At 40.9% G+C, this 13,315-nt stretch overlaps 2 protein-coding genes across 6 annotated transcripts in view; one reads left to right on the top strand and one right to left on the bottom strand.

The window, feature by feature from the left end:
- The window catches only part of MCPH1 (microcephalin 1), a 231,812-nt gene that overhangs the window by 68,279 nt on the left and 150,218 nt on the right, over positions 1 to 13,315 (bottom strand). Inside the window, exon 14 of one of the 4 annotated variants that reach the window (XM_073336223.2) lies at positions 10,153 to 11,111. The exons of the other annotated variants lie outside the window; for them this stretch is intronic. Within the exon in view, the coding sequence (XP_073192324.1) occupies positions 11,070 to 11,111 (42 nt within the window). The 3' untranslated portion in view covers positions 10,153 to 11,069. Of the gene's footprint in view, positions 1 to 10,152; positions 11,112 to 13,315 lie in introns of those variants that run through there. 4 annotated transcript variants of the gene reach the window in all.
- The window catches only part of ANGPT2 (angiopoietin 2), a 71,217-nt gene that overhangs the window by 14,431 nt on the left and 43,471 nt on the right, over positions 1 to 13,315 (top strand). For both annotated transcript variants that reach the window (XM_073336234.2, XM_073336233.2), the window contains exon 2: positions 7,685 to 7,840. In XM_073336234.2, coding sequence (XP_073192335.1) covers positions 7,685 to 7,840 — 156 coding nt within the window. The remainder of the gene's footprint in view (positions 1 to 7,684; positions 7,841 to 13,315) is intronic.

Here is a 13,315-nt window from a genome sequence, read left to right as displayed (position 1 = left end):
AACAGAAGTCTAAAGGGACTTCCTGCCCTAAGCATCAACAGCAATAAACCAGTTTTAAATTGACAACACTGCAAACAATTTTAAACTGACTTTCTTCCAGCCTGAAATCATGTGCTTATTTTATAGTCTATTCATTTTTCTTCAAGTTGCAGAACACTAAATTCCTGATTCCGTTTTGGCTTTTAGTAAAATGGAATAAGATTTATTTTATTTTTCTAATACTGTTGCAACAAAAACCTCATGTTACATACTTTTAATTGGGAATTTTTATACAAAGAGAACATGATCACAAATAGGCAAATGAAGCTAGCTTTTTTCTTTTTAAACATGAAGATAATACTTTAAAATTTGTTTCCTTAGGTCCAGTAATATAAATGGAACATGAAAGTGCTAGCAATATTTTCAATTTATGCTTCCATTTTAGTTAATAGCTAACATTGTCAAAAAGTGAAAACAAATATGGAGATAAAGAAAACTAGAACGTTTGCAAAATAGAAATCTTAACAGTGTTTAGCCTTCATATTACTGAGAAGTTACAGCCATGCAGAGACAAATGTGAGCAAATTAATGCAGAGTATGGTGAGAACAATTAATATCTTTTTTCATTCTTTCTATATTACAGTATACATGATAGCTAAATCTGAGTTCAGGAACCCCACTGTCAAAGACTGGCTTAAGATTTCTCAAATTTGATATTTCTGGAAAAAATATTAATGTTTCTGTACCTGTAAGAATGATGGAAGACTTGTATGCTCGTATGTTTAACCAAACTATACTTTTTCCTTCGTATAAAGCCTGAAATATATTTTACTGTTATACATGTTCATTGACATACAGGAAAACAACTTCACCTTAAGCAACACTTAGTGTAGCTTTTAATTTTGAATAAAAACATAAAATGTAATATTTAATCTCTTAGCTTTAAATTAAAAAAACATAGTCATTTAAATGACATAGATTTCAGAGACTTGTATTTTAAGTCTATATACACTATGATCTCCAGCCTGAGCAAGAATGCATCTGTGGGTTAGCACTCCCAGGAGTTCCACCAGGGCCACCTGAACTAATTCCCACTGCCACATCTGTACATTTGGGGGAAGTGCTTTAAAAGGTGCTCCAGGTTGTGGGACAGATGCTACCTCATGTGACTCAGTCAGCCAGTGAGAAACTGAATGGGGCCATACAGCAGACACTCTGAAACAGGCAAGAAAGTGAGACCAAGGCCCTAATTGTGCTAGAGGTATAGTTTATTTTTTGTAAGTGACTACAGTGACTCTTTCAATCTCTCTCATTTTGTCCAATAAAATCTAGAGAATTAGAAACAGGAAACTTAGACAACGTAATGAATGCAGTATAGAGAAACAAAGCAATTATACATATTTTCCTAACTAAATATCATGCAGACCTTGTTTTATTTTAGTTTTTTCACCTCAGATTTTTTCTAAATCAATTTAGGAGATTAATTGCACGAAATAATTGCTATGTTCCATAATGTATGCAGTGTTGTTGTAGCCATGTTGGTCTCAGGACATTATTGAGACAAGGTGGTTGAGGGAATATCTTTTACTTGACCAACTTCTGTTGGTGAAAGAGACACCAACCTTACCTCCATGGATGTCACCTACCTATACACCAACATCACTCAATGATGGCATCGCTGTCTGCCTCAAATATTTACCAGATATCTCAAACCCTGAGATATCTACCTCAATCAAATGGTCAAACTCATCCATTTCATCCTCACACATAACAATTTTACATTCAAGAACAAAACACTTTGGACAAAGTATGAGGACAGCCATGAATAGTAGGATGGTTACCCAGTATGCCAACCTCTTCATGGGCCACCTTGAAGAAGAATTTCTGGTTGAATGCAGCATGAAACCAATGATATACTTGAGCTACATTGATGATATTTCATCCTCTTGAGGGATAACCTAAACTCCCTCACAGGATTTACACCACAACTTCAATAACCCTACCACCCATCCATCAAACTCTCTGTAGAACACGCCCATACTAACATCCACTTCTTGGGCACCACAATCAGCTTCAACAATGGAACCCTAGAGACAACTATATACAAGAAACCCATGGATCTATCTTCACAGATCCACTGACCATGCCAAACACCAAGAAATCTGTTATCTACAGCCAGGAACTCAGGTACGACAGGAAGTCCAAGATATATTCCTTAACACACTTACCACCACTTTCATGAAATAAGGACACTGCAGAGAAACAGATTGCATTATGAAACAGGCCATCCCAAATACCCTAGAAGAACCTGCTTCAATACAAAAATAAAGCCCCCTCTGAGCACACACCTCTAGTTGTCACCTACCAGCCCACATTGGGATATCCATACACATGGGGAACACATCCTGAAAGAAATTGTTCCTGAACACCATCTTCTGGCCTTCACACACACCAACCTCCTCATCAGAAGTATGCTCCCCACAGATCAGGACACACGAACTCAAAGCAGTACTGACCCTACCATAAAATATGCAAATCCTGTACACATATTTCCACTGCTACTATGATCAACACTCCCCACAACACACCTTTTACAGTCCATGCGTCCTACACATGCCTATCACAACATGTGCTGTACCTCATCCAGTGCACTAAATGCCCCAACAACAACTATGTGGATGAAACCAGACAATCACTAAGCTCTTGAATGAACTCACACAGAAAAACAATAAATGACAAAAACAAATATACCTGTGGGTGAACACTTTTCACAAAGCAATCATTCTATATCTGACCTCTCAATCCTCGTTCTCAAAGGAAACCTGCACAACACCCTCAAAAGACAAGCCTTGAGCTTTAATTCATAACTTTGCTAGATTCTATACCTTTAGGTCTTCTTACAACAGTCTATAACCCACTTAATTCACCCCCAGCTTTTCCCCCCTCTTCCCCATCTATGACTAGAGAGCTGTTAATGGGCCACTTTACCATGAATGGTCCCTTGAAATATGTTCAACTGTTTGTATTTAGCTGTGACACTCTGAGTATGTTTCGCAGACCTGAAGAAGAGCTCTTTGTAAGTTTGAATATTAACTCACTCGTGTTCCATAATGCCAAATAATGTTTAGTATTTTACAAAAGTTTAAAATACATAATTTGCAGAGCACACTGCTGAACATAATCAAAGTCTGAGGACAACTACGACCAAGCCTACACTACAGATCTATATTGGTATAGCTACGTCACTCACGGGTATGAAAAATCCAAACCCCTGAGCAACAGTTATACCTATCTAACCCTCTATGTAGACAGCACTATGTTGATGGGAGAGTTCTTTGGGAAGGTGGATTAACTATGCCAAGGGGAGACACTCTCCTGTTGGCAGAATAGTGTCTTCACTAACATGCGATAGCTGCGCTACTGTAGCACTATATGCAAAGACAACCACTATAGCTATTTCTGGGGGAAGGGATTAATAGGAATGCTGAAAAACAGGATTAACATAAAAAGAGGGTCAGAAATGGCCTTCTCAAACTCTTGCCTCCTCTGCTGAAAATATGGAGGTTTGCTATGTCTCCTACTTTCATGTCTCACCATATTTCTCAGTGTTTGTCAGAGAAAAGAACAAGAGGGGAGAGAGCAGGGCTTTAAACAAACTGTAAGAAAATGATCAACTGACATTGCAGGTCTCTTGACCACAGAGATAGGATGACTTTGTGAGGACACCTCCTCTTACTGCTACCCTCACAATGTACCGCTAAGTGTTAAGCCAAGTCTACACTTAAAATTTTTGCTGGTATAGTAGTTAGAGGAGGGTTTAAAAACAAAAAACAAAAAAAAAAACTATTTCTTTAATGGCAGAGGCCCTATACTAGATGCAGTTATACTACCCAAAAAGTGTTTTTGATGGTATAGTTTATTTCATTTGGGGATCCAGGATAAGCTATATTAAGAGAGTTTGCCGGTATAGCTATCCTGGCAAACCTACTGTACTACAGACTATTCCTAAATCCATTCTGTTAGGTGTCCAATTGTCACCTTATGGGAATGAAACTGTTTCTAGTTTCTCAGAAAACCTCTGCTATGCTCAAAAAATTCTCCTCTCTAGATCCCTCCAACAAACTGAGGTAAGCGGCTTAGGAGCCTTTTCTTGTTTTTTCCCCCTCACATCTCTCTTCTCTGAGTTTACTCCTCAGATACTTCTTCACAAGTGAGTGGGCAGTTCAGGCTTTCCTCCTCTGCCATCTAATCAAAGTACCAAGCTTAATGAATTCTTCTGCTCTATTTTTCTCTTAGGAGGGTGGGTACAGTACATTTCTCCTCTCTTTAGCAATGGATTGTCCATTTTCCTCTGTCTGTTGGGTGTGCACTTTCCCAGAGAGCTGAAATCTCTCAGTGACCTACTTGCTATAGCTTTCTCTTCTTAACTGCATCTCCTTTATTGCAGAACCTGGGAGATCTCTTCGGGAGCCTGAATGGTTGTTTTAGTGCTGATGACCCAACCTCAGATAGCCTTATATTCTATTGATGGCTAAGGCTATGTCTACACTACGGACCTTACAGCAGTAGAGCTATACCGCTACAGCTGTACTGCTGTAAGGTCTCACCGGTAGCCACTCTTTGCTGGCAGGAGACAGCTCTCCTGCCAGCATAATTAAACCACCCCAATCAGCAGCATTAGCTATGTCGGCAGGAGAGCCTCTCCACACCAGCACTTTTGTCGGTGAAACTTTTTTCACACCTCTGACGGACAAAAGTGGTAGCGTAGACAAAGTCTATATTGAGGATTTCACGGAAATTGTGTACCATTTCACAAATAGAAATGCAGATCCCACAAGGTTAACAATGGTAGAGGCACTAGTGTAGTTCAGCTGGAGGCATTTTTACCATTGTTGCTAGTACCAGAGGAGTTGTGCCAGTGCTAAAGTATCTGTGAGAGATTTCCCTGAAATCCTCAGTGTAGTCCGAGATTATAATCACACTGCATGCACAGTAGTATCAGAATGCTATAAGGGAATAAGCAAGCAGTTACTAGTAATTGCTGTGAGTTCTCTTCTCTCCTCCCATCTCATCCTGCTGAGAGGTAATTTGTATTAGATTTATGTTTTCTGGACTGAAAACTAAATAAAAGATCATGCTCATTTCAATAGCAGATATCAGTTACTTCAACCAATTTGTTAGCATCATGCTTTAATCATAGTTACCAGAATAACTTATTTCCACCTACTATTATTTTCACTCCCTCCTTAGAGATGCTAACATCTTAAAATTAGATGTTAAAATACAGATGTTGTTAACTGTGTTATAAATTAGATTAATACTCATAATTAATAATGTTATATTAATAAAAATGAGTTTAATTTAAATTCACTAATTATATTCTGATGATACTTTACATCCACCCACAATAAATGAGCTAATCTGTTTCCCTTTTGTTTTAGTTTTTAGTTAATTTCATCGTCAAGTCCTTTTACTATGGCAAGGCTTCATTAGTTGGGTTACAAGGGTGGGTTAGGGACTCATGGTTCATGGCACATCTCTGTCATTGTCTGGGGCATAAATGTGGCTGTTAGCAGGATGAGCCTACTTTGATTAAAATGTTTGATTGTTCACTCCACCCAGGGATCTTTGAGACTGAGATCTGCATCATGTACTATATGCTTATTCGTGCCATTCATGCGGGTTGACATTTGGCAAAGTAGGGATTTTAATGTGTGTATTAATAAAAGAATTATTGCTGCCAAGAACACGAATGTTTAGTTTGTTTAGATAAACCATTTAACATTCAAGACGACAAAACCAAAATCTCATTTATAATTTTAAATGGATAAAGTACAAAATAAAATGTCTCCAGAAAAGCACAAATCATTTGTTAGTCTATTAGCAAAGTTGTTCTGTAAGATGAACACAAACTAAACAATATGGATCACAAAGATTCTTCATTTAACTAAGAATTGGCAAGTCAATTCTTTCTGCAAGTGATTAATAATATACTCAAACCAACAGCTGAAAGATAATTTTCTATTAACAGACACATGCTTTATATGTGTGTCTAAAAATGTTTTATCATCGTTATACTATGAAATAAACTAATTTTTAAAGTATTTTTTTTAACTCCTTCTAAAAGCTTTGGGATCAAAACCTGTGTTAAAAGGGTTACTTTTCTGTGAATTCACTCAGGGTTACTTTCTTTAATTAGGTGTCATTAACATGTATTAAACATATGGTTTTTACACAAAAATTTCATCCAGTACCAACTTCCATGACAAAAAAACCTTGGAGAATATCACTGCATGGTGCAGTTAGAATATTGTCATATTGTGCCTTCTTTCAAATTCTATCAGAAATCTACCTCCTTTCCCCGATCCTTCAAAACAGAACCTTTGAAGTCTGTTTATTATGTGGTTCTGTGAGCTGTGCTTCTTTTTAAGGCTGAATTGAATTTTGCATTTAAAAACAGGAATGTAACCACTTTACTATGCAGGACAAATACTGTGTATTCTCTCCAAAATTACAGCACTTTCGAGTACACAGATTTTCTGGGAATTTACAGGTAAATCAGTTTCTGAATTAAAACAAATATAAAAAAACAGGTAATTTAAAAAATTTTGCAGCTGGAGTTTGAACATTTCCCCCCCAAAAATCTTAATGTAATAACGAAGATGCAGAATTCCCATAAAGTTAAAACTCACTAAAGTCTCATGTATTGACTATGGTTAGAGACTTTTTCTCTTCAAGCAGCAGTAAAAAGAGAAAAGGGGGTTTGTGCGCTATATTTAACCCCATAAAGATGTTGGGTTTTGAGAGAGATGCTCTATTCTAATTCCAAAGCACTGGGAAAACACCTGGCCCTTCAGCAAACAGGGGTTTCTTTCTTTTATTCTTAATTCTTCTGAAAGGCCTCGATGCTTTATAAGCCTGTAGACCTTCAGAAATTCTGAAATGTAATTCGGAGATGCCAGCTTCCTTTTCTTTCTTTAACAGGTTTCATCATAGAGACCAAAACCTCTCAGATCCTCAAACAGAAAGTTTTTATTTATTTTACTCATATAAGCTCTAAAATCCTGAGATTTTGAAAGAATACCTTTTTTTAAAAAAAACTCCCATAGTACTGAAATCCATAAAATGATTTTAAAGAGTCCATTTTGATCCTTCATCTCAGACTCTATGGATTTGGTTTTGTGAATGGTTTTGAATAAAACAAGATATAGGCACAGCCTGGCAGCTTCAGACTAAAGAATGAACCTTTCAAAATGTGTTGGATTATAAAAGGAATCTCATTGATTCCTTAGGGTGACAAATATAGTTGTAATATAGCAGCTCACCGCTGCTGTTCTGAGCATTTGAGGGGGGAAGGATAGCTTAGTGGTTTGAGCATTGGCCTGCTAAACGCAGGGTTGTGAGTTCAATCCTTGAGGGGGCCATTTAGGGATCTGGGGCAAAAACTGGGGATTTGTCCTGCTTTGAGCAGGGGGTTGGACTAGATGACCTCCTGAGGTCTCTTCCAATCCTGATATTCTATGATTCTATTTCTACACCTGCCCAGAATAGTTCTACGTAATAGTGATTAACTCTGGTGGCCACAAGATCTTTAACTCGGCACGCACTCCTGCTGTTGCTCCTTCTGGTGGAGCTAATCTGCATGTTGACTGTATTCTTAAACAAAAATGTAAAGAAAGCAATTATCTTTCTTTTCCTCTTGTAGCTTGAGAATTATATCCAAGACAATATGAAGAAAGAAATGGTAGAGATCCAGCAAAATGCAGTGCAGAATCAGACTGCAGTAATGATTGAAATAGGCACAAACCTACTGAATCAAACAGCTGAACAGACCCGCAAGTTGACAGATGTTGAAGCTCAAGTAAGTAATACATTTCAGATTTTCATTGACTTTAGTGGTCTTTGGAGCAACCCATACAAGGGATTGTCATAACAGGGAAATTTTAAAATGTTAGTTGCATATTTCTTTAATAAATAATACATTTAAAACCTCCAAGATCTGCCCCAGCCTAAATTGAATAATCATATGATCTGCTGTAACCCATACTACTTCCCCTTCCTGATTATTCACGTCCAATTTGTCAAGTCACAGCTAACCTGGAGTTTTATTTTCTTTGGGACAGGGACTATGCTTCTGATCTGCTAAATGACTTTCTAGGCTTCAGAGTACTGTAAAAATAAAAATTATTCTTATTTCTGCTCTTTATTTTATTTTTTCCTAATCAATAAGTGTCCTCCATGATAGCTTATTCTCTCCTTGTGAACACTGTTATGATATCATAATGAATCTAGGATAATCAGAGTCATTTCCACCATAAGACACTAATGTCATAAGTACATTTTTATGATTTCACTGTGGGATGAACCACAAGAAGATTAAATTCATGGAAGAAAGGCTGAGGAATTAGAGGAAGCTACTAGAAAAAGTAAAGGGCAATTTTTTTTCTAGTTGACTTCAGTGTGAAGTCCCAATTCAAGTGTGGGTCTTTAAAAGAAACTGAGAAGTTCCCATACTAAAAGTGGAAAAACTTTACAGAGTTCCAGCACTGGTTTAAGGCTCAAGACAATTGCATCCACAAGTATGGTCACTACTGAATAACCACATACCTTCTTTTATCTTATTGCTGTAGTTAAAAAAACAAACAAAAAAAACAATTTAACAATTATTACCACACAATAAGTGACACACAGTTTTCAAAATGAATGAATTTAAAGGTGTATCATTAATTATTGCTCTAATTGAAAAGTCTGCTAGCAGACAAATCATCAAAAACTGATTTTTTCTAAATGCCTCAGCAAACAAACAGTTCTAAATTGCAGAGTAAGGGTATGTCTACACTATGAAATTAGGTCAATTTTATAGAAGTCGATCTTTAGAAAGCGATTTTAAACAGTCGATTGTGTATGTCCCCACTAAGCACATTAAGTCGTCAGAGTGCGTCCTCACTACCACGGCTAGCATTGACTCACGGAGTATTGCACTGTGGGAAGCTATCCCTCAGTTCCCGCAGTCTCCTCTGCCCATTGGAATACTGGGTTAAGCTCCCAATGCCTGATGGGGCAAAAACATTGTCGCGGGTGGTGTTGGGTACATGTCGTCAGTCTCCCCTCCCTCCATGAAAGCAATGGCAGACAATCATTTGGCACCTTTTTTCCTGGGTTACACGTGTAGACGCCATAGCACGGCAAGCATGGAGCCCGCTCAGCTCACCACTGCTGTTCTGAGCATTGTAAACACCTCGTGCACTATACTGCAGTATGTGCGGAACCTGGCTAAGAGACGGCAGCATGAGGACATGTGAGGAGGTCATGGACACAGACATTCCTGAAAGCACAGGACATGGCAATTGAGACATCATGGCTGCAGTAAGGCTGGTTGATACAGTGGAATGCCGATTCTGGGCCTGGCAAACAGGCACAGACTGGTGGGACCACATAATCTTGCGGGTATGGGATGATTCCCAGTGGCTGTGAAACTTTCGCATGCGTAAGACCACTTTCCTGGAACTCTGTGAATTGCTTTCCCTGGCCCTGAAGCACAAGAATACCAAGATGAGAGCTGCCCTGACAGTTGAGAAGCGAGTGGTGATAGCAGTGTAGAAGCTTGCAACACCTGACTGCTACTGGTCTGTCGGGAATCAATTTGGAGTGGGCAAATCTACTGTAGGGACTGCTGTGATTCAAGTAGCCAATGCAATCACTGACGTTCTGCTATCAAGGTTAGTGACTCTGGGAAATGTGCAAGTCATAGTGGATGGGTTTCCCTAACTGAGGTGGGGCAATAGACGGAACGCATATCCCTATCTTGACAACGGATCACCTTGTCAACCAGTACATAAACTACAAGGGGTACTTCTCAATGGTGCTGCAAGCACTAGTGGATCACAAGGGACTTTTTCACTGACATCAACGTGGGATGGCTGGGAAAGGTGCATGACACTCGCATCTTTAGGAACTCCGTGCTGTTTGAGCAGCTGCAAGAAGAGACTTGCTTCCCAGACCAGAAAATTATCATTGGGGATGTTGAAATGCCAATAGTTATCCTTGGAGACCCAGCCTACCCCTTGTTCCTATGGCTCATGAAGCCATACACAGGCAGGCTGGACAGTAGTAAGGAGAAGTTCAACTATAGGCTGAGCAAGTGCAGAATGATGGTAAAATGTGCCTTTGGACGTTTAAAAGCTCTCTGGTGCTGTTTGCTGACTAGGTTAGACCTCAGTGCAACCAATATTCCCATTGTTATTACTGCTCGCTGTGTGCTCCATAATATCTGTGAGAGTAAGGGGGAGATTGAGGCAAATCGCCTGGCTGCCAATTTTGAACAGCCAGACACCAGGGTGATTAGAAGAACACAGGTAGGCGCACTGCGCATCAAAGAGGCTTTGAAAACCAGTTTCATGACTGGCCAGGCTTCGGTTTGACAATTGTATGTGTGTTTCTCCTTGATGCAAACCCACCCCCTTTGTTGATTTTAATTTCATGTAAGCCACCACCCTCCCCCCTTCGATCACAGCTGGCAATGAAAATAAAGTCACTATTGTTTTGAAACCTTGCATTCTTTCTTTATTAATTAAAAAAAAGGGAGATAACTGATAAGGTAGCCCGGGTGGGGAGGGGGAGGAGGGAAGGACAAGAACACATTGCTTATTGTAGCCACATTACAAATCAAAACTGTTTGAATGACAGCCTTCTGTTGCTTGGGCCATCCTCTGGAGTGGAGTGGCTGGGTGCCCGGAGCCTCCCCGCTTTCCCTCCTCCCCCACCCGCCTGCGTTCTTGGGTGTCTGGGTGAGGAGGATATGGAACTTGGGGAGGAGGGCAGGCAGTTGTACAGTGGATGCAGTGGCGGTCTGTGCGCTTCTTGGCTTTCCTGCAGCTCCACCAGATGCCTAAGCATATCCGTTTGCTCCCCCATTAGCCTCAGCATTGCATCCTGCCTCTTCTCATCATGCTCACTTACTGCTTTCCTGGTCTCTGCCACTGAATGCCTCCATGCGTTCAGCTGTACCCTATCAGTGCGGGAGGACTGTATGAGCTTGGAAAACATGTAATTGCAAGTGCATATTTTTCGCCTTCTGATCTGTGATAACCTCAGGGACGGAGATGATAGTAGGAGCATAGAAACATTTGCAGCTGCAGGCGGATAAAAAGGGAGAGTAAAATTTAAGATGATACATTTCTGAGAATAAAAGGGAGAGTCTTTCACAGTGAATCAAGCAATTCACAGCAGATAGCACATGTGCTTTAGGTACAAGGTCTCATTTTGCCTTTTATATTGAGCACCTGCCGGTATGGTGACACATCACACACGGCTGGGCAACAGAATTCAATTTCCAGGCAGCCATGGTAAGCCAAAGGGTACACGGGTTTGGCTTCCAATGCCTTCGTAACATGTGGGAATGTTTTCAAACTGCAGCGTCCTCCTTTCCCATAGCAAACAATGCTGGTTGGGTTTGCCATTTAAAAGGAGGGGCTGTGGTTTTCAGGATGTGCAGCACACACCTGCCCCCACCCTTCTGCGTGGATATTTGGGATGATCCCTTCACCTCTCCCCCTGCCGCATGGCTATGGGATGATCCCTTTTAGCCAAGTGCAAACAGCCCAGCATGAACGAGGTCATAGAATCATAGAATATCAGGGTTGGAAGGGACCTCAGGAGGTCATCTAGTCCAACCCCCTGCTCAAAGCAGGACCAATCCCCAATTAAATCATCCCAGCCAGGGCTTTGTTAAGCCTGACCTTAAAAACTTCTAAGGAAGGAGATTCCACCACCTCCCTAGGTAACGCATTCCAGTGTTTCACCACCCTCGTAGTGAAAAAGTTTTTCCTAATATCCAACCTAAACCTCCCCGACTGCAACTTGAGACCATTACTCCTTGTCCTGTCCTCTTCCACCACTGAGAATAGTCTAGAACCATCCTCTCTGGAACCACCTCTCAGGTAGTTGAAAGCAGCTATCAAATCCCTCCTCATTCTTCTCTTCTGCAGACTAAACAATCCCAGTGCCCTCAGCCTCTCCTCATAACTCATGTGTTCCAGACCCCTAATCATTTTTGTTGCCCTTCGCTGGACTCTCTCCAATTTATCCACATCCTTCTTGTAGTGTGGGGCCCAAAACTGGACACAGTACTCCAGATGAGGCCTCACCAATGTCGAATAGAGGGGGACAATCACATCCCTCGATCTGCTTGCTATGCCCCTACTTATACATCCCAAAATGCCATTGGCCTTCTTGGCAACAAGGGCACACTGCTGACTCATATCCAGCTTCTCGTCCACTGTCACCCCTTGGTCCTTTTCCGCAGAACTGCTGCCTAGCCATTCGGTCCCTAGTCTGTAGCTGTGCATTGGGTTCTTCCGTCCTAAGTGCAGGACCCTGCACTTATCCTTGTTGAACCTCATCAGATTTCTTTTGGCCCAATCCTCCAATTTGTCTAGGTCCCTCTGTATCCTATCCCTGCCCTCCAGCGTTTCTACCACTCCTCCCAGTTTAGTATCATCCGCGAATTTGCTGAGAGTGCAATCCACACCATCCTCCAGATCATTTATGAAGATATTGAATAAAACCGGCCCCAGGACCGACCTTTGGGGCACTCCACTTGACACCGGCTGCCAACTAGACATGGAGCCATTGATCACTACCCGTTGAGCCTGACAATCTAGCCAACTTTCTACCCACCTTATAGTGCATTCATCCAGCCCATACTACTTTAACTTGCTGATAAGAATACTGTGGGAGACCGTGTCAAAAGCTTTGCTAAAGTCAAGAAACAATACATCCACTGCTTTCCCTTCATCCACAGAACCAGTAATCTCATCATAGAAGGCGATTAGATTAGTCAGGCATGACCTTCCCTTGGTGAATCCATGCTGACTGTTCCTGATCACTTTCCTCTCATGTAAGTGCTTCAGGATTGATTCTTTGAAGACCTGCTCCATGATTTTTCCGGGGACTGAGGTGAGGCTGACTGGCCTATAGTTCCCAGGATCCTCCTTCTTCCCTTTTTTAAAGATTGGCACTACATTAGCCTTTTTCCAGTCATCTGGGACTTTCCCCGTTCGCCACGAGTTTTCAAAGATAATGGCCAATGGCTCTGCAATCACAGCCGCCAATTCCTTCAGCACTCTCGGATGCAACTCGTCCGGCCCCATGGACTTGTGCACGTCCAGCTTTTCTAAATAGTCCCTAACCACCTCTTTCTCCACAGAGGGCTGGCCATCTATTCCCCATGTTGTGATGCCCAGCGCAGCAGTCTGGGAGCTGACCTTGTTCGTGAAGACAGAGGCAAAAAAAGCATTGAGTACATTAGCTTTTTCCACATCCTCTGTCACTAGGT

Source organism: Lepidochelys kempii, chromosome 3 (assembly GCF_965140285.1).
Source record: "Lepidochelys kempii isolate rLepKem1 chromosome 3, rLepKem1.hap1, whole genome shotgun sequence".
NCBI classification, from domain to species: Eukaryota; Metazoa; Chordata; order Testudines; family Cheloniidae; genus Lepidochelys; species Lepidochelys kempii.
Note: the sequence above shows the minus strand (reverse complement) of the source record. Positions and strands in the feature narration are given on the sequence as shown.